This window comes from Aythya fuligula, chromosome 28 (assembly GCF_009819795.1).
Source record: "Aythya fuligula isolate bAytFul2 chromosome 28, bAytFul2.pri, whole genome shotgun sequence".
Classification (NCBI taxonomy): Eukaryota; Metazoa; Chordata; class Aves; order Anseriformes; family Anatidae; genus Aythya; species Aythya fuligula.
The window spans coordinates 486,748-508,803 of NC_045586.1; the positions used below are offsets into that span (position 1 = coordinate 486,748).

The 22,056-nt window shown below is 53.8% G+C and overlaps 1 protein-coding gene across 3 annotated transcripts; it reads left to right on the forward strand.

Annotated features, from left to right (window-relative positions):
* The first annotated feature begins 8,916 nt into the window (after window positions 1–8,916).
* Window positions 8,917–21,529, forward strand: ADAR (adenosine deaminase RNA specific). 3 transcript variants are annotated; one of them, XM_032204390.1, is made up of 15 exons: window positions 8,917–8,956; window positions 10,871–12,409; window positions 13,625–13,811; window positions 13,881–14,038; window positions 14,452–14,593; window positions 14,783–15,000; window positions 15,249–15,405; window positions 16,372–16,570; window positions 17,177–17,270; window positions 18,679–18,807; window positions 18,912–19,045; window positions 19,204–19,386; window positions 19,875–19,987; window positions 20,385–20,512; window positions 20,790–21,529. In XM_032204390.1, the coding sequence occupies exons 2-15, from the start codon at window positions 10,968–10,970 to the stop codon at window positions 21,028–21,030; spliced, it is 3,525 nt and encodes a 1,174-aa protein (XP_032060281.1). In that variant the 5' UTR covers window positions 8,917–8,956; window positions 10,871–10,967; the 3' UTR covers window positions 21,031–21,529. The 3 variants fall into 3 exon arrangements, with proteins under 3 accessions (XP_032060281.1, XP_032060284.1, XP_032060282.1); XM_032204393.1 differs by having other exon boundaries at window positions 16,399–16,570; XM_032204391.1 differs by lacking the exon at window positions 8,917–8,956 and adding an exon at window positions 9,398–9,544.
* The last annotated feature ends 527 nt before the right edge of the window (window positions 21,530–22,056 follow it).

The following is a 22,056-nucleotide window of genomic DNA, read 5'->3' on the forward strand; positions in this document are numbered from 1 at the left end:
ATTCCTCCTTCTGGTCTGAGCGTGGCTGGGTCTCCTAAACGGGGGAAGGGAGCGGGGACTTGCCTGTCCCGACAGCATTGCCATAAAACTGATCTGTACCCAGAAACAGGCATGTTTTAAACTATGGCTTTAACCTGTTCACTGTAAAAAGTGCCTTGGACTTTAATCTGAAGAGGTCAGTATCTATAAATATTTACCTGTGCGGTGTGTAAGTATGCAGATACCTATGTATAGTTACACACACAAATATATGATATATACGTACATATATAAATGCTTCGGACCCCTCTGTTCTGCTGGTCTTTGGAGCTCTGTTCTTCCTGCCGGTGGGAGCGGTGTTCGGCTTTGGCTCGGAGCAAGGCTCGAGGTGCTCGTGCCGTGGTTGCATCGCTCCTGTAGGACGACCCCGTGCCGCAAGAGGTGCAGGGTGGGAAACCCATGGCATTGGGTGGCACGTCCCCAGGTGGTGCTGAGCTCTCTGCATGTCCCTGGGAAGCAGTTTTGTGCCTCTGGGGGTCTGCGCCAGGCTGCCGTGGTCCATCCATGTGCTTTGGGGAGACCCTGGAGAGGGGGGAGCGTCCCCGCTCCGTTGCACTGTGGGGGTGCTGAGGCGCAGACAGCGATGGGGCTGGAGGGAGGCACGGGGGTAGCAGCACCAGTGCCAGGCTTTGAGGTGGCTTCTGTCGTTGCCACTGGCACCAGAGAGAATTAAACTTCCCCGTGGGTCACCCTGAGCTGGACCGAGGGAGGAGCTGTGCCCGCGGAGGTGGCAGATGCCGGCTTTGCTCCTAATCGCAGGCTCCCTCCTGGCAGCCCGCCTGGCTCTGATCCACGCCGGGCTCGTCTTTTCTGAATGAGAGCGACGAGCAGGGAGGAGAAGTGCCTGGAGAAACCTGAGCAGACGGCTGCGGCGTCTACCAGAGCCCGGGGCTGCTCTGCCACCTTCCAGCCGCGACACGAGCTCCGTGCCGGGAGCTGCTCGGCGCTTTGTAGGGCCGTGTGAGCTCCTTGCTCCCTCCCAGGAATCTCAGGTTCCTACACGAGCAGCAAGGTGTTTTCAAGCCACCTGCTCCCAGAGGGGTTTTGCTGAAGGCGTTTGGGGTTTCCATGTGCCTCGTGGGGTCTGTGGCACACTCCAGGTCCTTGCTAGTGTCACAAATCCTCCTTCCTCTTGCCATGCACCGAGGTGTCCTGAGGATTCCCCTCCTGCTTCCCCCAGCGTGACCTGAGCACTACAGACATGAGTGTGTCGGACCTGGACTGCTCCTTCAATCCAGCTAATGGCTTGGTTTGTCCCTTACCTCTAACAAATGAGGATGAAAGCTGGCTGGAGCGCAAAGGGCACAAAAACAACTTCAGAGAGGGAACAGAAGAGAAGGGGAAGCTGGAGCCTTTCCCACTTGGTGCTGCTAAATCCAGGCGACGATTCAAAAGCCTCGCTTGAAGCCTGTGAGCGCTGTGCTGTGAGCTTTGGCTCAGTCCATTTAGAAAAAAAAATAAAAAATCGGGCAATGCAGCAGCAGTGCGAGGGCCTGGCAGCCAAGCAGCTGCCCCGGGACACGTCCTGCACACGTGGCAGGAGGGCTCGGGTGGGCACAAGCCTTTGGCTGATCCAAGCGTGGGTGCTGCGGGGCCAGCAGAGGAGGAAGGAGGGGGTGATGTGTGGCGGTTGAACCGTGACGAATCCGTAAATTGGGCTTTTTTTTTTTTTTGAGCTAATACCTGTAAACTCTAAAAATACCTCCAACAATTTGAGGGGCTCTTTGATAAGCGATTAAAAGCATATAGCTTCATTTCCCAAATTAGTGGCTTAGCGAAGCAGAGCCCCCAACGTGTGACTACAGCTGTAGCTCTGATGCTGCCCCCGGAGACTAGGTGAAATTCCTTTAATCTCTGCGTGCGGCATGAAATCTGTTTTTATTAATGGTTTGGGATTAAGGCTTCTGCATGGAGGCAGAGAACCGTGTCCCTCGCGTGTCCCCTTGTCCTCTGCTTTCCCAGCCTGGGGGGGATGCTCGGTGCCCGTGGCAGCATCGGTGTGCGCGCTGCGGTGGCGGAGATGGGAAGGGAAAGAAAAAAAAGCTATTAATTGTTTCGCTCAACGGTTTCTTGAAAGCAGATGGAGCTTTTTATAATCAGTAGGGGACTGCTGGCCTTCAGCAGGGAGGGGAGAACCACGAGGAAATCGCTCCACGAGCCCTGGGTTTGAATAGACACCTGCATGCTGGAAATGAGCTGGGCGCAGGAGGCAGCTCCTGGGGACGAGGGCGGGCGCGTGGCCGCTGGGGGCTTTGCAGCAGGTTCTGTGCTTGGAAGGAGGCAGGAGGAGGGCTCCAGCTTCTGCACGCTGCCATTTCCCCAGCTGACGAGCTGAAAGCCCCTTTACCTGCTGAAGGGCACCCAGCAGGCAGCCGCAGAGTGGTTTTCTGCTCTCGAGGGGCCAGGTTGCAGCCACGGGGAGCTGCAATCAGCAAAGCCTCCTGAATAACCTCCCCCTCCAAGGCTGAGCTCTGCTGCAGGAATAAAACAAGCTCGGGGCCTGTCTCCCTGCGGTTGTTTCCATTTCACACGGGCTCATTTTCCAAGGTAAAACTGGGGCTGCCTGGCTGCTAATTTCATCACCCCGGCCCTGGGAGCGCAGGCGCCGCTGGGGCTGTTAGTTACTGTTAATTATCCCGCAGCGCAGTGTGAGGTCTGCAGGCCACATCACGCCTCCGGAGAGCTCTGGGCAACATCAGCCAAGCAGCTCGGCACCGCGAAAACTGCTCCTGGTCCGTTGCGAGGTGCACGGCAGGGAGGGGGCTCCGGCTGCCTCCCCTCCTGCTCTGGGGTCTCCAGCATTTCTCCACGGTCACCCAGAGCAGCAGCGACCTGCGGGGCTGGGTCTGCATGTGGATGCTCGTAGGGGATGTTTGAGCTGCTGCTGGGTGCTGTTATCTTTCTGGTCAGGCCGCAGTGTTCGCACATGAGCTTCCTCTCCTCTCCCAGACGTGCCTGCAATTCCCATGAGCGCTCACAGAGGATGCATCTGCCTGCAAAGATGCCAGGCTCGTATTAATGGCATTTGTGTCCTTTTGCGTGGTTATCAGGATGGAAGAAGCTATCTCCATTTTCCAGAGCCTGCTGGCCTGGCACTCGCACAATAAGAAGGGTTTCTCAGCAGGAACCAGCTGTGAAATGCAATGGTAAATTACGCTTTTCTACCTAAATGGGTATTTCTGGATTTCCTGCTGGGGAGCAGCCACTGTGCTTAAGCAATGGTAACTGCTGCGAACCGGCTGGCAGAGGGGGCTTTGCTGCAAGACCTCCAGACCAGTTATCACCTCTTCCATGCCAGTATTTTGACAGATGTGGGGGTCCAGAAGCAGAAGCAGATTCCTGCTGCAGAGGAGCTGCTGGGTGAGAGGGGAGTGGCTGTGCCCACGTTGTGCTGGTGGAAGGGATGACATGGATCAGAAAGACCAAAATTAAAACCATAAAGTGGCATTTTCAGAAGCCCTAGAGACCTGGCCAGATGCTTACAGGGGCTGAGTTTGAGCCTGCTTGAGAAAGTCCCCACCTGACCTGGGAGCAGCGAGCACAGAACCTGGTTCAGGCAAGTCCCTGAACGTCCTTTCAGAATTCAGGAGGCAGCAAGCAGAGAAGTAACTTCACTGGAAGTGAACATCATCCTTTCCACTAATAAAAAAGCAAGCTGATATTCTGAAGCTAAATATCTGCTCCTGTGTGCTACGTACGCCTGCACTTAAGGCTGCCTCTGGAGGAGGGTTGGATCCTGCCCTGCCCTGGCGCTGGGCTCTCAGGAGCACGCTGCTCTAGGGTTGTCTTCACTGGCCACGTACAAGCCAGAAGCAGGCTTGAACTTGGATGAAGCCACTTGAAATCGTATCCACGACAAACAGTTTAACAGCATTAAGCTCTTTTCCATTTGAAAAATGCCATTGTGTTTGGGGTGATAACTGGCGAGCGGTTTCCACGCGAGGGCAGGCGACGTGTCACGTTACCCACACGCTCCCCTCCAACACCTTGTGCTGACACAGCTTCCTCTCCTCTCTTCTCCTCTGGCTCTTGCTGCTTGGAAGAACACCTCAGACCTTGGAGGTGAGCCCTGTCCCCAGGTGCTGAGGTGGCACCGTCAGCTCTGCGCCGTTCCCCAACTGCTCCTCTCCTCGCGCCGCCACACCAAACTGGTGTGGAGCCGGGGAGGATGCTGCTTGCTCCAAAGCCTGCACTGAACGTTGGTTGGGAGCAACAGGTTTTGTACTAATTAAAGAGGAATCAATTAGGCTGCAAGATATTCAGCCACCTGGTGCTTCTGACTATTTTTTCCTCCTCCTTCTCTTTTTCCTTAATGTGCTGCTGCTGCCTCCAGGGAAGTCATGAAAGAAGCAAGACACGTTCCAGTTTCTTGCTTTCTTTTAGATTAAAAAATGCTGTTTGTGGGGAAATCTGTGCAGACCAACCAATTAAAGCACCGTACATGTCCCTGAGATCTGCAAACAACTATCTTCCGTGCCATCCATCATTCCCTCCAGCCGCCCTCCTGCCTATCCATCTCTGCGAGTCACTGATCTACAGCTCTCGGCTCTGTCAGCTGGGTTGTGCTGCGTGAAAAAATAATTCACAGCGAATAAAGAACAAGCCGAGAAGAAGGTGTAATAGGATCCTGTGGGAGGCACAAAGAAGTCCTCCACGCAAGGAAGCCCTTTGGAGACCCGGCTGCGCCAGGCTTTCCCTTGCGAGACAATCCATTAAACAGTCTCTCTGTGCTCAATAGCTCCATAAATAAAAAGGAGCTGAGAGCAGCGGGCTGTCTGTCTCGCTGCCTCCCCAGGCAGCTCCCGAAGTTTGCAGAGCGCTGACCTTGAAGAAAATGGCAGGGTCAGCAGGGAGGCGGCTCGGCTGAGCCCCGAGGCGAGCGCCTCGAGCGCTGCGGATGAAAAACCGCCCCTGGCTCCCTGCCCTCGGGGTGGTGACGAGCAGCAGGGGAGCTGCGAGCGGGGAGCCCTGCCTGGGGGCGCAGCCCCAGGGGATGCGTTCTGCCCTCGGGCTGATGCTTTTCCCAGCTGAGGGATTGTGAAATCCCTTTGATTTGTCTGAGTGCACAGTAAAGCCCTCTCTCTGCCACATCAGATTTAATATTAAACGCAAAAGGGAGTAGCAAAGGGCAAAAGGGAACTGGACTGGATGGCAACGTAAAGGTTACAGAAGAGAATATTAATGCCATATATTAGGGAGCTCCTCGGAATCTGGCATTTGGAAGTGTTCATTAATGTAACTGATTCACTCTCTGGGAGCTGCTGCATCAATTCTCAGTGGCCGTGGGGTCCCCTTCATGCTGATCCCCCTCCAAGAAATCTCTGCGAGAGGTGCTGGGCACCCATCCCACACCCTGTGGTGCTTCAGCCACCACCTGAGGGACGACAGCTTGATAAGGAGGAGATGACCAGGCTGGAGCAGCGTGAGCCATGCCAAGGAGAACGCCGGTGTCTGAAGGCAGCAAAAGGCCAGAGAGCGCTTGGTCGCGGTGGCAGCGGCGGAACAACCTGTCCCCGAGCCAAACGAGCCCCTGGCAACCGTGGTGCGAGGCTGAAGGAGAACACCGCAGGGTAAAGTTGCCAAGTGGACACTGTGATGGCCGTGAACCCATGGCAGATAAGCCTGTGATCATCCAAGAGCTAAAGGCGAAGGCTGTGCTCACGTGGCATCCCCAGCCACGCGAGGATCAGCCGGCGGCGGTGCCGCGCTCCGTCTCCTGCCTTTTTTTCCAAGCAACGCCCTGCCTTTTGTAAGAGCCGGCACAAACCTGCGCTCCTCGCTGCTGCAGCTGCGCTGGGAGTCACTGCTGCGGCTCCTTGCACTGCCGCATCTGTGCCATCCACACCTGCCTTCCCACGCCACGCTTCCCACCCCGGGGCCGAATATGTTGGCCGCAGGAGCGTGCTGTCCCATCCCCGGAGCAGGACCAGCGGCGTGTGGATGGGAGAAGCAGCAGAGTCCCCCCCTTCCCCTCCGCACCGGGAGCTCTGGAGATGAGTAATTGCTGCTGACATCTCTGGAGAGCAGACATGGCAGCTGCCGGGGCTTTATCAAAGCTCAGGTTCACGCCTTTGCTGAACGGCAAGGAGCCTTAGAAGAAAAAGCTTGCGCGATGCTCCGCGTAGCCCTGCTGCTTCGCCAGCTGGGAAACAGCCCCGTGGGAGCAGGAGCAGGCTCGGAGGGGCTGAAGCAAAGAAAAAAAAATGGCAATTCAGCACTTTCCCCTGTGCCCCAGGCTCAGGATGGGTCAGATTTTCCCATGTCTGAGAAAAAAGAGGCCGAGGGCTGGAGGTGTGAGCGCAACCTCCCTCCGGATGAGCAGGTGTCTGTGCATCTGTCTGCCAGCGAGCGCCAGCTGGTCCACGCAGAGCTCGGTCCTGTCCTGTGATGCTGTAACAAGCTAGGGGTAATTCTTCTTCAGGATGATTAATTGCTAGACGCTTGTATAAAAAGCATACCACCACAAAAACACTCCCGGATGGACCCATCACGTTACCTGCACTGTGGTTTTAGCTACAAACAAATTATCTGTGGGGGAAAAAAAATACTTTGCATGGGAACTGAAGGCACAGGAGCTGCGTTTTTTCCATGCCAGCTCCCAGCTTTGCATCTGCACCCGGAGCGTGAAGAGCAACACTGCCTGGTTTGGAGAACGGAGGGTCTGAATCAGCCCAATTCCTTGTGCGAGGAGCCCAGAGGGCTTGATGGGGGCTCCTGCAAGAAGGCCAGCACCTAACTGCACCTCTCGGATCAGCAGCACGAGAGCAGGATTTGCTCCTGGGGTGGAGGGGGGCAGGCACCAGCAAGCCCGATAACACAGCAGCGCTCCCAGGGCCACGTTCAATTAAACAATGCAGCCATCTGATTTAGGAGAGCAACAAAATGTCCCCTCTGCAATCAAGCCATCGGCTTTTATCTCCCTGGTAGGAACAGGCTGACTTCAACAGCGAGGAAGCGATATTTCAGAGCGGCTAATAAAGCAGCTTTAAAATGAAGCTCGGCGGAACAATAGCCGTATCCAAGAGCTGGCATTTGAACAGGGAGTCGGGCGGGGGAGCTGTGCTACAATTTATTTCATCTCATTTCATTTCAGAAGAGGGAGGCAAAACAAAGCAGGCACCTGAGGCGTCTCCGGCCCGTTAGTGCCTTAGCAAATGCTGCCATCGCGCGGGGACGGCGGCTCCGGGAAGCCTCCGGTGGGGGCCTGGGGGAGCCCCCACGGGGCGTGGGGCAGGACGAGCCCCGGCAGCTCTCGTGTGGGGTGCTGCCGGGGGGGCAGAGGGACCCTCCTCAGCCCCCACCACGGGCTGGAGGCAGCAGCCTGCAGGCAGCAGCCTCCGCCTCGGCCACAGCAGCACACGAAGCGGTTATCGGCGCCTTATCTCCAGCACAAATGAACTCCCCGAGCCCATTTCCAGCGAGCGGGAGCCCAGCGTTGGGCGGCTGCGATACGGGGGGGCCCCGGGAGCTTCTGGCAGCACGAAGCTGAGAACGCCACCGTGCTAACGCCGGGCCTCCGGCAGCTCGGCTCGCACGGTCTCAAATCACGTTCCTATGGAAACCAGCTTGGAGGCTGCCCAATTTTCCACAAACGAGGAGAACGGAGAATGAACTCGTATCGATTAAGTGGCTAGCTGTCGCATTCGGCGCGTTGCAATTCAGGAGGATGTATGGCTCCATAACTCGTGCTATAGATTATTTATTTCACAGACAGGGTAAATCACGCCGACACCGCAGGGAGCAGCTCCGTAACCCTCCTGCGGGGCCTCGGGAGCTGCAGGAATGAATCAGATTCACTGAGGCTGGGTTAAAGCTTCAGAGCGATCACAGGCAATTAACGGGGAAAAAAAAAAAAAAAAGGAACAGATTGAGGATTTGATGGTTTGTGCTCTGCACGCCGCAGTCATTCACGCTGCTCATGAGTGGGTGAGAAATGAAACGCTGCTTGGCTGCGCTGGGAGTGCCTGACCCCGGTGTCTGCGGCTCTGGGCTGAGCCTCATCCCAGGCAGGGCTTTCTGCACTCCCAAATCCCTCCAGGAATCAAGAGGTGAAAATTTCAGCTGACTGAGGGGGGGGCCTTTTTTTTTTTATTATTTAAGAAAATGAGCATCCCTGTTACAGAAAAATAAAATAAAATAAAATAAAATAAAATAAAATAAAATAAAATAAAATAAAATAAAATAAAATAAAATAAAATAAAATAAAATAAAATGCAGAAATTGGCCTGGGGAATACAAACCCCCAAATCTTCCAGAAAAGAAAAAATAAAAATAAAAAAAAAAAAAATCCCGGAATCATATGAAAAAAAGAAAAAAAAAAAAAAGAAAAAAAGGAAAAAAAGGAAAAAAAAGAAAAAAAAAAAAAAGAAAAAAAAAAAAAGAAAAGCAACCTAAACAACCCTGAACCTAAGCTTCACAAAAACGTCCCCAAACGTCACTGTTTTGAGGAGGGGGGAGCCCGGGGGGCTGCAGGATTTGGGGGGGGGGTTGGGGGTAGGAGCCCCACAGGGGTCGGGGAGCCACTGGGCCCCCCCCCGGCACGCGGCCCGTGCGCAGTGCGCATGCGCGGCCCAGCGGCGGGACCGTGGCGCATGCGCCGTGCCGGGCACGTGCGGGCCCAGGCCTGAGGCGGCCGCTCCCACCGCCCCCCGGGATAAAACCGGAGCCTCCACCACCGCCCCCCGCCACAAGGTACCCCCGTAGCACCCCCCTCACACCCGTGGCGGAGCCGGGTGTCGCGCCCGGGCTTCGGGCACGCCGCGGCGATGCGTTGCCCGGCCTGCAAACGGGCCCTGAAGCTCTGTGCCCTGAAGGAAGATGGCGGCCGCGCGGCCTCGCGGCGCTGCGCGCAGGCGCAGCCGGGGCCTGGTGGCGTCATCATCCTGCGCCCGCCGCGGCGCCGACGGCGGCGGAGGGGGTAAGGGGGCGGCGGAGGGGGGGGGGGAAGGGGGGTGCGGGGGGGCGGGCTCGGCACCGGCTGTCCCGGGGCGGGCGGGGGGGGCTCGGGGAGCCGGGCCGTGCTGCCCCGTGAGCTGCCCGGTGCGGCCCGGGGCTGCTCCCCCCCCCCCGTTCCCCTCCCGGTGTCCCGGAGGCCGCAGGCGGTAGGCCCGGAGCCGTCCCCGCTGCGGAGTTTCCTGGGGAGCCGCCCCGCGGAGCGGCGGCCGTGAGGGGCCGGGGGTCCCGTAGCCCCCGGTACTACCGGGAGAGCCCCGGTGCTGGCGGCCGGGCCGGGGCTCCCGCCGGGAGCCGCTCCCCGAGCGCTGCCCAGCCCCGGGCCCTGCCTGCGCCTCCCCCTCCCCGTTCCCTCCGTCCCTTCCCCGCCGCTGTCCCGGGCACGGGGCCAAGCCTGGGCGCTGCCCGCCCCCGTTGGGGCGGGGAGGGTGCGGGAACCGAAACCGAAAGGGAGCTCGCGGCCATCTTGCGGGGGTGCCCGGTGGGGCCCGGTGCTGCCTGCGCTCTGCACGGTTGGGCCTGGTGCGTGCGGGAGCTGATGGCCAGGAGCGAGGTAAGAGCATCAGCCTGGGGGTGAATCCCCGACCCCTCATCCTTCTGCCAGCCCTGCCCTGAGCTCAGGGCTCCCCTCCCGTGGAGCCCGCGGTGTTCCCGGGGTGGGGATGGAATGAAGTCCCCGTGGCGGTGGCTGGGTGCAGGCAGGGGTTTTTAACCCGCTTGTTTAAAGAGTGAAACCCCCCAGTGACCTTGAGCTGTACTCGGTTCTGTGCATTTTGCTGTTATTCTGCCATTTAAGTGACTTTAGGAATGAATTACCCCGCACGCAGCCCACCTCCTTCTCTCCCTGTCACTGTGTCACTGCCAGCTCCTACACCTCACGCATCAAAGCTCGCACCACATGGCTGCAAAACTCTCACGAAGGAGAGGGAACTTCCTTCCTTGTACGAAGGAAGGGAACTTTCTTCACCAAGTCAGTTTTCCAAAGAAAGCCTGAACCACGTAGGTGAGGATAGGTGAACGGGGTGTCACCGAGGAGGTAGGAGGGTATCAGTTGCATGTTTTTACCCGCTCGGTTCACAAGCAGCAGTGCTGGAAGGGCTAGATTTTATCCCGTGCTTGGTTTCTTTTCTTTAAAAAGCATGTAAAAAGCTGAGACCTATGCCCTGTAGCACAGGGGGACGGCCCAGCTGTCAGAGATGCGAGTGAAATTGGGGCCACAGTCCCAAAATACCTTTCATACCGTTAGGAAGCCTGCACCTATCCGATTTCTCTGTATGTTATCGCTTTACTCCTCGTGCAGTGTGATGCTTTACCTCTGTAGGTCACGTCCAGGAAGGAAAGTACATTTAGGGTGTCAGACTTCAGGCCATGAGTCTAAAAACTGCTCGGAGCCCGCTGCAGCTCTGCTCTGTCCTGTGCGAGCTGCTTCACCTCCTCGTGCCGCTGTTTCTCTGCAAACCAGAGCTGTGATTCTCGCCTCCCTGAGGGCAGCCAAGTGAAAGCTGCTCGTGTTTTGGAGGCGCCTGGTGAGCCTTTGACAGAAGGCATTGCCAGAAGACAAACAGCCTCCGTGCAGCCAGCTTGAAATTCAGCCCCAAAAGAAGAGAGGGTCACTCATTGTTGTTTTTTTTTTTTTTTTAAGCTGTTTTCTCGTGGGTATCTTCACCTGTGATTCCCAACTGCCGGGTTTTGTGCTGGGTGGACAGAATTTGCCATTTGTGCTTACGTGAATAATTTAAACGCTGTGGAAAGAGGAAGGTTTGGCAAGGCAAAGATGCCTCAGATGTCTCGGTAGCAGGGAGGCTGTTCAGACTGGGTTTCTGGAAGCCTGTAATTGTGTAACTGGGTTTTGAAGTCCTGTTTTTCCCCCTCCTGGCAGGTTCCTGTTCAGGATTGGAGTGCGCCGAGGGAACAGCAGCTTCTCTTCTACCGGGACGAAGGCAGCCCGGCCCCCCCTCGTGCTGCAGCAGTGCGCTATGAACAGAGGCACCACTCGAGGCAAAGGCTCATATTTTACCGGCTCAAGACCTAACTTCTCCAGCACTAACCCAGGTTTCTTTCACTGCCCCCGTACCTCATGGGAAACTAACCGGGAAGCCTTTTCACGACAGCAATTCCTAGAAAGGCAGGACAGCGAAGTCTGTGTAATCCAGGAGCCGCAATCCTACAAGGAACCGCGCGTCGGAGGCTGGCCGGCTGTGGCAGCAGCTCCTGCAGGGAGATGGCAAGCCAGGCGTGGCAGAGCAGGATGCCATAGGTTCTCCAACAAGTACCCGCGGGTGGAAACTTCATCGCATTGTCGCCCTCCTCAGCACCACAATCAGGAGAACCGGGAGAGAGATTCTGACACCATAAGTCTGAATTTCCAGCGATTGTCTCTTGCTGGGCAGAACCATGAACAGGAAATTCTGAATATCTTCAGGCAGCTTGGGGTGGGGAAGACTTGTACAGTTTATGATCTTGCACGGAAGCTTAAAACTCAAAAGAAAGAAGTCAACCGTATTTTGTACAAGCTCCTCAGAGAAGGCAAATTGCGCAAAGGCGAAGAGACGCCGCCGCTGTGGAGGATTGCCAGCCCAAGCACAGAGAGAGAAAGAAACCCTCCTGAGCACGGCGGGGGCAGCGCGGCCTCAGCTTCTGAGAGCAGAGGGGAGAGGAGCGCGGCCAGCTCGAGAGACGTCAGCCCCACGATGGCTGAGACAAAGGACAAAATCTGCAACTACTTGTTCAGGGTGGCAGAAACGACGGCGCTCAACCTTGCCAAGAACATTGGCTTTTCGAAAGCCAAGGACGTTAACGCCTTCCTCAGCGCCCTGGAGAAGCTGGGCGACGTCCACAAGGAAAACTCCAACCCTCCGCGATGGTCCCTGACCGACAGGAAACGCGAGCGGATGCAGATGCGGCTGAAGGCCAGCGCAGCAACCAGAAGAGCAGATCCTGCGCCTGGGGTGAGTTTGCCATCTTCCTCTGTTCCTGCAGACCCACAGGAGGTGACCGTGGCTGTAGCTTCACCAGCAGCAGGATCGAGTATGGAGAACGGGCAGCAGGCTGTGGGGCAGACTGACCGGAGCAGCGACAGTGACACAGAAGCAGCCGTGCCTGAGGACGCTAAGCCCGTATTTTCTAGCTTCAGTACCTATGACAGCTCTGAGAATGGCAGGTGGGCTTCGGATGACATCCCAGACAATCTGAACACTATCAACGTGCAGCCTGAGGAGTCGGAGTCCATCATGAACTCCCAGGCTTCCCCCAGTTACGCCGCCCAGTTTGACACTGGTTTCCCATGTACGCCTGTCGAGAAACTGTTGGCTTGTCAGGAGAAGAACCCAGTGAGTGGCCTTACCGAATATTCCCAGTACACCTCGCAGCACTGTGACTTTGAAATGCTGGAGCAGAGCGGGCCCTCTCACGAGCCACGGTAAGATTTCCTAACTTCCCTGAGCTGTCTCTTTGTTTAAGCTGACCTGAACCAACTCCACCTCGGCCTTGTCCTCAAGGGCCTGTTCTTTAATGTTTACCTCATTTGGGACTGGTTGGCCTTGCTGATTCCTTGTAGCAGCTTAAAAACAAACAAAAAAATGAAATTTAACCCCAGGCAGCCTGGATTTCATCACTTTCAGATTACAGAGAGTAAAACAGGCATTTCTGGGGTGCCTCTCACTTATCCAAATGCAGTCAGGATGTTCTCTCTGTGGAAGTGGTATAAAAGGAACCCCAAACAAAGCCCTTGGGTGTGGATATCTTGGGTTAGATGAGGTGAACCCGCTCAGAACATCCCTGTGGTGCAGCAGGTCAGAGTGGATGCCGTGCGAGCAGAGCATGGCGTGACGCCACGGTTTGTGGAGTCCTGCCTCCACTTGTCAGATTGTGGCTGTTCCTGAGCACCAGTGAGACGGTGAAAAGTACGTATGTGCCACGCTGGGGTACGTCAATAGACTCGCTAGACAGGAAAATTGGCCTAAATTCTAAAGACAGAGTCCTAGCCTTTTTTTTTTTTTTTTTTTTTGTAAGGGGTGATCTGAATGGATTCAGCCCCACAACCCATTTCCAGATCCCACTTGACCCCTTTTTTCTGGAAGCAGGTTTCCTCTGCACAGGGGCTGGAGGCCAGGAGGAAAGCCGTGTAGTGCTCACAAGGAGGAGGGAGGCAAAAACATCGCAGGCAAGAGGTTTACGTGTGGCAGCACCTCTGAGGTGGTGTGAACGCACTGGGTGGTTCACGAGCACTTTGAGTAGTCAGGGAAAATGCCGGAGGGACAGATGTCCCTGAATGGCCAGGTGCAGATGGAACTGCAAGCTGCTTTTAAGCTTCCTCTGTGTGCAGGAGACGTAGCTGAGCTGTTGTTTGCATACAGCCATTGCACTTCTTGGGCTTGGCAACTGCAGAACAAGACAATTCATCCTTTACTTTCAGAATGAAATCTAGAGCTGCTGTATGTCTCATGACTCTGTATGACTCTGGAAATGCCATGAAGCAAGGCCCAGATGCAGAGCTCTTGGCATCCCTGATATTTTTGTCTGTGGCAGCTAGCTGTTCCTTCTCATTTGAATCGCAAGAGGAGCTGCTTGCTGTGAGAATACCATGGTTTTGCCTCGTGGTTTAACCTTGTTTTGTTTTTTTTTTCTTTCAAAGGTTTAAGTTCCAGGCAGTGATCAGCGGGCGCCGGTTCCCACCAGCAGAAGCAGGGAGCAAAAAGCTTGCTAAGCAGGAGGCAGCAGCTAATGCTATGAAGGTCCTGATGCAAGAAGCAGAGAACGGAAGGCCCGATGGAATTAAATGTGAAGAGCCGTTTCCATCCAACAGTTCTGAATCAGAACTGGTGAGTCCTGTCTTCTGTTTGTAAGTCTGGTCAAACATTGCTTGGTCTGAAATTGGTTTCTTTCTGTAGCCCTTGTGTTCAGAGCCAGAGTCATCGTCAGCTCCAGCTCAACTGAACGTGCTTCCCGGGAAGCACCCTATCAGCATATTAATGGAGTATGGACAAAAATCAGGGAACACGATTGAATTCCAGCTGCTTTCTCAGGACGGCCCACCTCATGATCCTAGGTATGGCATGGCGTTGTCCACTACGGGGAGGAGAGAAACCCTTTCTTTAATGTCCTTGCTGTTCAGCATGCTACCCACGTTCCCGTGGTCATTGCTGACCTAGCTGAGTGCTTCTCTTATCCCAGGAGTCTGGGAATCGCTTCTCCAAGACATCTGCCTCCAGAAAGAGACCAAAAGTAATGCCTTTTCTCAGAGAAAAAGGATGCTGTTTGTTCTACCAAACCAGGAGCAGCTTCTAGTCTTGTAGTGTACCTGGTAGTGCTGGACTGGCATTTCAAACTGTTTGAGGCCGTCATGGTAGACTTAAATAAGAGAGAATGCGGAAGGATTTAATTTAAACTGGGAGAAGGGGGTAATAAACAGACTGCAACATCTATGCTTAACACTCTTCGTATGCTATAATGTCCTGTCAGGTTCAGCTACTGTGTGAAAATGGGTGACCAAATTTTCCCTGCTGTGGTAGGAAACAGCAAGAAGGGAGCAAAGCAAATGGCAGCAGAAGTTGCCATGAAGATTCTTTCTGGAGAGCCTGTGCCATGTGCCTCACCTGAACAGGTACAGAGAGCTTCTTTATAAGACCCAAGTACTTTGTTTGTCATATTTCCTCTTTGTTTTGTATTCCATTGGATTTCACCCCACAAAGTCATGTCCTGGCTCTAGCAGAGGTTTGCTTTGTCCCTCAGTAATACCAGCTGTTCTGCTGTTCTGTATTTAACAGCCTTCTCCTGTCTAACTCTGCTCTAGCCTGTCGTGAAGCCCCAGGGTGAGCAGTCCACGCGTGGCTGTGGGGCACAGGTCATCGCTCCGGATGAATCCAAGGCAGCAAAAGCGAAGGGTGTTGGGGAGCTCATCAAATACCTGAACGTCAACCCTGTCAGCGGCCTGCTGGAGTACGCCCGCTCTAATGGCTTTGCTGCAGAGTTCAAACTCATTGACCAGTCGGGACCTCCCCATGACCCAAAGTAAGTAGCTGCATCCCTCGGGGAGGAAACTGTGTGTTTTTGCTGTTGTGTTCTCTATCCATTCTTCAGGAGAAAGTTCCTGATGCAGTTAAAGGTGGCAACAGGACATTCTGCTGCCTCTGCCAAACCTCGTGTCCAGACAACAATAAGCTACCCCCACTCTGCTCTTTTTTTTACACTGAGATATAAAAGCAGACTGAAATCCAGGGGCCTCTGAGGTTCTCAGAAGTGCGCTGCTGTCTTTACAGGTTTGTCTATCAGGCGAAGGTTGGAGGCCGCTGGTTCCCAGCTGTAACTGCACACAGTAAAAAACAGGGCAAGCAGGAGGCAGCTGACGCAGCGCTCCGAGTCCTGATCGGGGAAACAGAGAAGTCTGAGCGCATGGAGGGAATCAACATCACAGAGGTAACGTCCTCTTCCTCCAAGGCTGGGGCTGCTTCTTTAGCCCTGCCTGTCCTGTGCTGTTCAGTCCAGCAGAAAAATGCCTTCAGGAGCAACTGTGAGATCGTTGTTCTCTGAAGGTGTAGATAAGCTGATGCTCTCCTAAAATGGGTTAGTTGTTTCCTCAGGGCATAGATGTTCTCTTCCCTCATGATGGTGCCTGCTGTAGGGCTATGTTATCCTCAGATACTTCCCCAAGCTGCTGAAATATGCTCCTGTGGTGGAGCAGGAACGTGCTCATTTTTGTTTTGTGATTAAAGTAATTCCATTCTGCATTCCTTCATAGTACACTAAACATTATGTCAGCTCAAAAAGTCGTGTATCAGATAAGAACAAAGCCCTGTTTGTGTCAGGATGGCTGTCCCAAACCTGTGCTTCTTTAAATCACACTTGAGTTTTGTGGTGTCTTAAAAGCTGCATTCCCAGCTGCACAGCTGAGTGTAGCAGCTGTGTCTGTAAATAGAAAATCCATCGGGGACAGTGTGGCAGTCAGCAGTGCTAGAGGAGGCAAGTGACTGTGCAGTCTCCCAACAGGCAGCCAGAGAAGGAATTCCTGCGAAACCAGTAACAGATTTCCTCGGCTGAGTCTCTGGGAACGGGCAAGATTGGTTTTGTTCCTTTGCAGTGGGGTTCCCCCTGGCAATCCCAGGAGGCCGCTCCTCAGCCCATTGAGCTTGCTGCCAGGAGGACAGCTTGCTGCTGTCTGTTGATGACGTGCTTAAAGCGGAGCTCAGCGCGTTGGAGAGTATTTCCCCAGAAATAACCAAAAGAACCTCACCCACCCCTTGATACTCTCCGTGTGTTCAGCCCAAAATTGCATTCCCTGTGGTCTGTGTTTTGTCTTCCTGCCTTCTGCTTGGGTAGCTGTGTTTCAGGCTAGCTGCTGCTGCTCGAGCTGTTTTGTTCACTGACCTGCTTGTGGTCTCTTAGCCATCCTGGTCTGCATCCCCGTTCCAGCTCCCTGTAAGTGGCAGTACCCTCCACGATCAGATGGCCATGCTGAGCCACCAGCGCTTCAATGCCCTCACTGCTCGCATCCAGCACAGCCTGCTTGGGCGGAAGATCCTGGCTGCCATCATCATGCGGAGGGAAAACAACGACCTGGGAGTTGTGGTCAGCATCGGAACAGGTATGGACAGCTTCCAGCATGAGCTGATCTCTGAACCCCCTGCTCTTCCCTGTCAGCTATGAGTAGGGAATTGCTGCAGGCTTCTTCAGAGAGGGCAAGAAATGCTCCTGGGGCTGGCGTAGTGTCACAAGTGATTTAGTTAGAGAGAGAGAACAAAGTGATTGTGCCTTCAGCTGTATTGCTCTTAATCTTTGCTTGCATTGCTCTGCACTAGTCTGTGCACATCCTTCAGAGCGTGGATTCCTGCGTTGTGTAGCACAAGATCCCACAATGTTTCACAGCTTTGTATACCTTAGGCCTCTTCCCAGTTAGCTGCTGTGCTTCCACCCAGAGTGGTTGGTTGAAAAGCACAGAGGGTTTTGAAGGGACACTGCCCTAAAACTGTGGTAACTTAAGCCTTCACTATCCCTAAAGCAGCCTGTACTTTGTCCCTTATTTTCCTAACTGCCTGGATCAGGATAATCTCATAGTCAGGGTGCTGCTACTCAGAAGCCCAGAGAAGTAAAACCTCAGGTGAGATAAAACCTTCAAAACCCTCACTTCTTCTGTGAAGCTGTGTGTTGACTCTGTGATGTGTTTTGTGTTTTGTTTTGTTTTTTTTCTCAGGTAATCGATGTGTGAAAGGAGAAGAACTGAGCTTGAAGGGGGAGACTGTGAATGACTGTCATGCGGAAATCATTTCTCGAAGAGGCTTTGTGAGGTGAGACAAGGGGAAACCCAAAGGAGAAGGAGAGGTGCCTGCCAAAAGGTGCTCACCCCATCCTAAAGGGATGTAGCTGTGATGGTTCCTTTGGAGGTAGCTGTGATCCTTTAACGCCGCTGTTTACCCATGTGTTGTTAAACAGAAGGATATGATTTCTGATAAGAAAGGGCCATGCCTGAATGGTCCCAAATTAGTACCGAACTGGAAACCTGCCAAGAGCCCAAGGGCCGCTTTGGATGTACTTAAAATAAAGCCTCCTGCAGAGGCTGCTTGGCCAGCATGCAAAGCGTGGTTTCAGTCTGAGCCCAGCTTTCTGTCAGAGTGTCGGGGAATCTGCCCGCCAGATCCTGCTGCGGCCTTTCTGGGCACAGGTGTAGAAAGCTTCAGGAAAATTTGTCAAACGTGTTCATGTTGAGAAGCGAGAAATTACTTTCCATCAGTTGGGAGGGGCTTTCCCCAAACCAAACAGTGCAATTGTTCTCATCTTTGCATAAACATCCAGCATGGCGCTTTTTCTTTCCTTGAACTGAAGTGAGATGCAGTTGGGCAAGCCTTTTATAATTGTCTGCCCTTCCCAGTTACGAACAGCGAAGCCAGCTGGTTTTGTAAAGCCTTTGTCTGCTGCTGTTAGGATCTGTCTTCCTCAGCGCTGGAAGGTGTTGAGGGCTGCTCCCCAGCAAGCTGTAAAATCAGAGCATTGCGCTCTTGCTTACTGCCTGTCTCTGCTATTAATCTTGACAGCTGTGGCTGCTGGGCTGCTTTGGCTCAGCAAAGCATGTCAGAGATGAGAATGGTGAGCTCCACCTCTCCTTGCAAAGTGCCTGCACAGGTTTTATTTGAGGAATCTCTGTGAAGCCGCAGTTTTTCTTTAGTCCTTGACAGCATGTTGGAGACCTCAAGGTTTTTCCTCTGTTCCCAGACAAGCAGCCATAAAAGACCCAGTCGCTGTAAATGGATCGTGGGGTTGTGCTAACAATTCTGCTTGTGTTCAGCTGCCTTTGGGGCTTTTTACTGTTAATGTGAACTTGGTGCTGACTAAAGGTGCTAGGTTACCAACCTTGAAGGCGTCTTCACGCTTGGATCAGGTGCATGCAAGCAGCAGAGCAGAGCCAGCCAGGCTCCTTTCTCTCCCCTTCCAGTGCTTCTGTCTGCTTACCTGACAGAATACTCATTTTCTACTACATGTCTTATGCACTGCAAGAAATCTGCTTTATTTCATGCCTTGTCTGGAGTGTCAAATGCTGTAGGTTGGCTTCCAAGTATTCCCCACCACGACTCCTTGTCTTGCTCTTGTGTGTGGCAGGATGAGGAGCGGTGTCCTCAGTTTGTGGCAGTGGTTGGACTGAGGTACTCCTTGTTAGAGGGGCAAAGCAGCCTTTTGATGGTATGCTGCTGTTATTTTCAGGTTTCTCTATAGTGAGCTGATGAAGTATGACCCGTCTAATCCTTCTTCTGCAGAAGAGAGCATTTTTGAGCCAGCGGGGAAGAAGAGACTCAAAATAAAGAGCAATGTCACCTTTCACCTCTACGTCAGGTCTGTATGGGGTTGTACAGGCAGTGACCTGAGTGGCTGCTGCACTGCTGGCCACGGCAGCTTTCTGCAACCTGCTTCTGACCTGGGGAGCATTTCTTTTCTAGCACAGCACCTTGTGGGGACGGGGCACTCTTTGATAAATCCTGCAGCGATCAGGCGAGCGTGATGGGGCAAGCCCAGCATCAGCCTCTCTTTGAGAACCCCAAGCAAGGCAAGCTGCGGACCAAGGTGGAGAATGGTGAGTGTGTTTGCTCCCTGCGTGGCGGAGCCAGGCTGACTTCAGAGATTGTTCAGTGCCCCTGTGTAGAAGATAACTTCCCGTCCAGCTGTTGATGGGGTGTTGAGGTTTATTGAGTACCTGACTCTACAGAAAAGCTTTCTTCCTTGCTTGTGCAGGGGAAGGTACCATTCCCGTGGAGTCGAGTGACATTGTGCCAACTTGGGATGGGATCCAGCATGGGGAGAGGCTGCGCACCATGTCCTGCAGTGACAAAATCTTACGCTGGAATGTACTCGGTTTGCAAGGAGCGCTGCTGTCACACTTCATAGAGCCAGTTTATCTCAGTTCTGTTACACTTGGTATGAGACCCACCGGTTCTTTCTGGGTTGGGACAGCTGTGCTGCCCTGCTGCTTAGAAATGGGCTGCACTGACAAATACCCTGCCTCCCACAGGGGTGGAAAAGCTCGTTTGTGGAGGCTGTAGGAGTAACAGACCGAAACGCCATTCTTGGCAGAGCTGTTCTGTTTTGAAGTATAAAGGGAGTTTGTGGATTTTATGTAGTAGGTGGAGAGAGGTTTTTCTCCAGGGTTCTCGATTTTTAGAAGGCACATGTGATCTAGGAGGGTGAGACAAAAATTGCCTGGATGTGTCTAGTGATAAACGTTGCAGTCTATAAATCATCTTACACGTCTAGGGGACGTGTAGCAATGAGGAGGTCGCTGTTGCTGATCCCTGTGGCTGCCAGCATTCTGTAGACTGTGGGAAGTGCTGTGGTTCTCAGCGTGTGCCTTGTCTATTACCTGTGCAGTTCCCTGTTTCCTAATGCCTTCGTGTGCATCTTCACAGGTTACTTGTACAGCCAGGGCCACTTGACGCGTGCAATCTGCTGCCGCATGGTGCGAGATGGGGACATGCTGCAGAAGAGGCTGCAGGCTCCGTATCACATCAACCACCCTGAGGTACCGTGGCCCTGACACCTCTTTATTTCCATCCTGTCTTCCACCTCTGTCCATGGGCTTGGACCTCACTGAGGCCCCTGCAGGGGTGTCACCTGACAGAGCTCCTGCAGCAGGGTCAGGAGGGCAGTGACCAGTAAACCAGCACTTTGTGTTGTTCCCCAGTGTCTGTGGGTTACTGGGAGAAAGGAAGACCAAGGGTTGCCCCTGTAGCCTTCAGCTTGGTGAGAACCTAGTGCTTGGGAGAGGCTGAGCCCCTCTCCACAGGGAACAGGAACGCCTCAGATTTTGCTTGTCCCAGATGAGATCAGACCCAGTGCGATCAGTTCCCAGAAGGAGCAGAGTGGGGTAGCTGGGATTTAACACCTCACAAAACCCTCCTTTACCCCTGACAATGCAGGTTGGGCGGGTCAGCGTATACGACTCTGCAAGGCAGACGGGCAAGACGAAGGAGTCTTCGGTGAACTGGTGCCTTGCTGATGAAAGCGAAGTTGAAGTCTTGGATGGCACAAAAGGGAAAGTAGATGGGTAAGAGGAGTCTTTCATGTTGATTTTCTGCTTGGGGAGAGAGGGGCAGCCATGAAGAATTGGTATGCTCCGAGCAGTTACAGTATCGTGTCTGGGGAGAACTTCAAGCTGATTTGAGCCGGTACTCTTGAAGCAGAACAAACAGTGCCCAGCCCAGGCCCTACACCAGTCTCACTGAGCCAGATCTTGCAGGCGTTCGACTGTGCAGTTGTTCCCCATGTCCCCTGCTCCTGCTTGTGTCTCTGTCGTGTCTTACATGGCTGCCTTTTTCTCTCAGACCGAAGCTGGAGGTGTCTCGTGTGTCGAAGAGGAAAACGTTTGCCCTGTTCCAGCAGCTATGTGCCAAGAACAACCGCAAAGACCTGCAGAAGTTCTTGGTGTACTCAGAAGCTAAGGAGGCAGCCACGTCCTACCAAGAAGCTAAGCAGCGCTTCTTCAGCGCGCTAGAAGAGATGGGCTATGGCAGTTGGATCCGCAAACCCCAAGAGGAAGATAATTTCTCTTTCCTTGATGCATAGTGAGATTCCCTGTGGGTGTGTGGCTGAGTGTGCAGGTGGGAGCATGGGTGTACGCATCCATCTTTCACCACCACCATTTTGAAATGGAGTCGGTAGGACGCAGCAGTTTCCCCTGTAGGCCTGGCTGCCTTCTCTCTGCTCCTGTTGCTCTGAGACCCTGCCTTTTCTCTTTTAAAACATGCATGGAATTTGTTGTATTTTTTTTAATCTGGGGCAGGCTTAGTCTCTTTGCTTTATGTTCGCATCTTCTCTTTTTTAAAAGAAGGCACAAGAAACCAGAGGGATTCCTGGACTGCAAACCTGAAACACTGCACTGTGCACTGCAGCTCCCTCTGGCAGGTTTTGAGGCAAATTCTCTCTTTTGAGAAAGCTGGCTGGTTTCATGTCTCTTGTTCTCTCTGGATGGTGACTGGCAGCCCGTCTGGGCTGGGACACAGACTGATCTCTGCAAGGCGGCCAGCGTTACATTCCCTGTTTAATAAATTTTCTGTATTGTTAACTGGTTCTGTTCCACAGCTGTGTGAATTGCTGCAGGTTGAAAAAGGATCCCTGGGTGGTAGAGCTGAGGGCTTTTTTGCAGGGGAAAGGGGCTATGAGATAAGGAATTTTCTGCACAAAACTCAGGCAGTTCTGAGTTTAACCAAGAGGTTTTGGGGCTGGGCGCCCTTCCAGTCTGCATGCCCCCTCTGTTACCCTGCTGGCAGCTCTGGGTGCTGTGGCTGGGGAATGGGGGGCTCCTCCCCTCCTTGGGCTCTCATGAGGCCGTGTGGGTCGCTGCTCCCTCTGTCCTGGCCTGTGCTCACCCAGAACTGCACCCCAAAGGTGAGGTAAAGCATGACAACCCCCCAGCCTGCTGCATTAAGTGGGGCTCTTGCCCTGTACACACCATGGAGCACTTTGAGAGGAGGGCATGGGGAGCACCAACTCCAGCAGCCTGGGGTTTCTCTGGCTGGGTGCAATGTCTGGGTTTTAAATCCTTTCTGGGGTGTGGCTTCCCCCAGAGCAACCCGCTGCTGGTCACTGTCT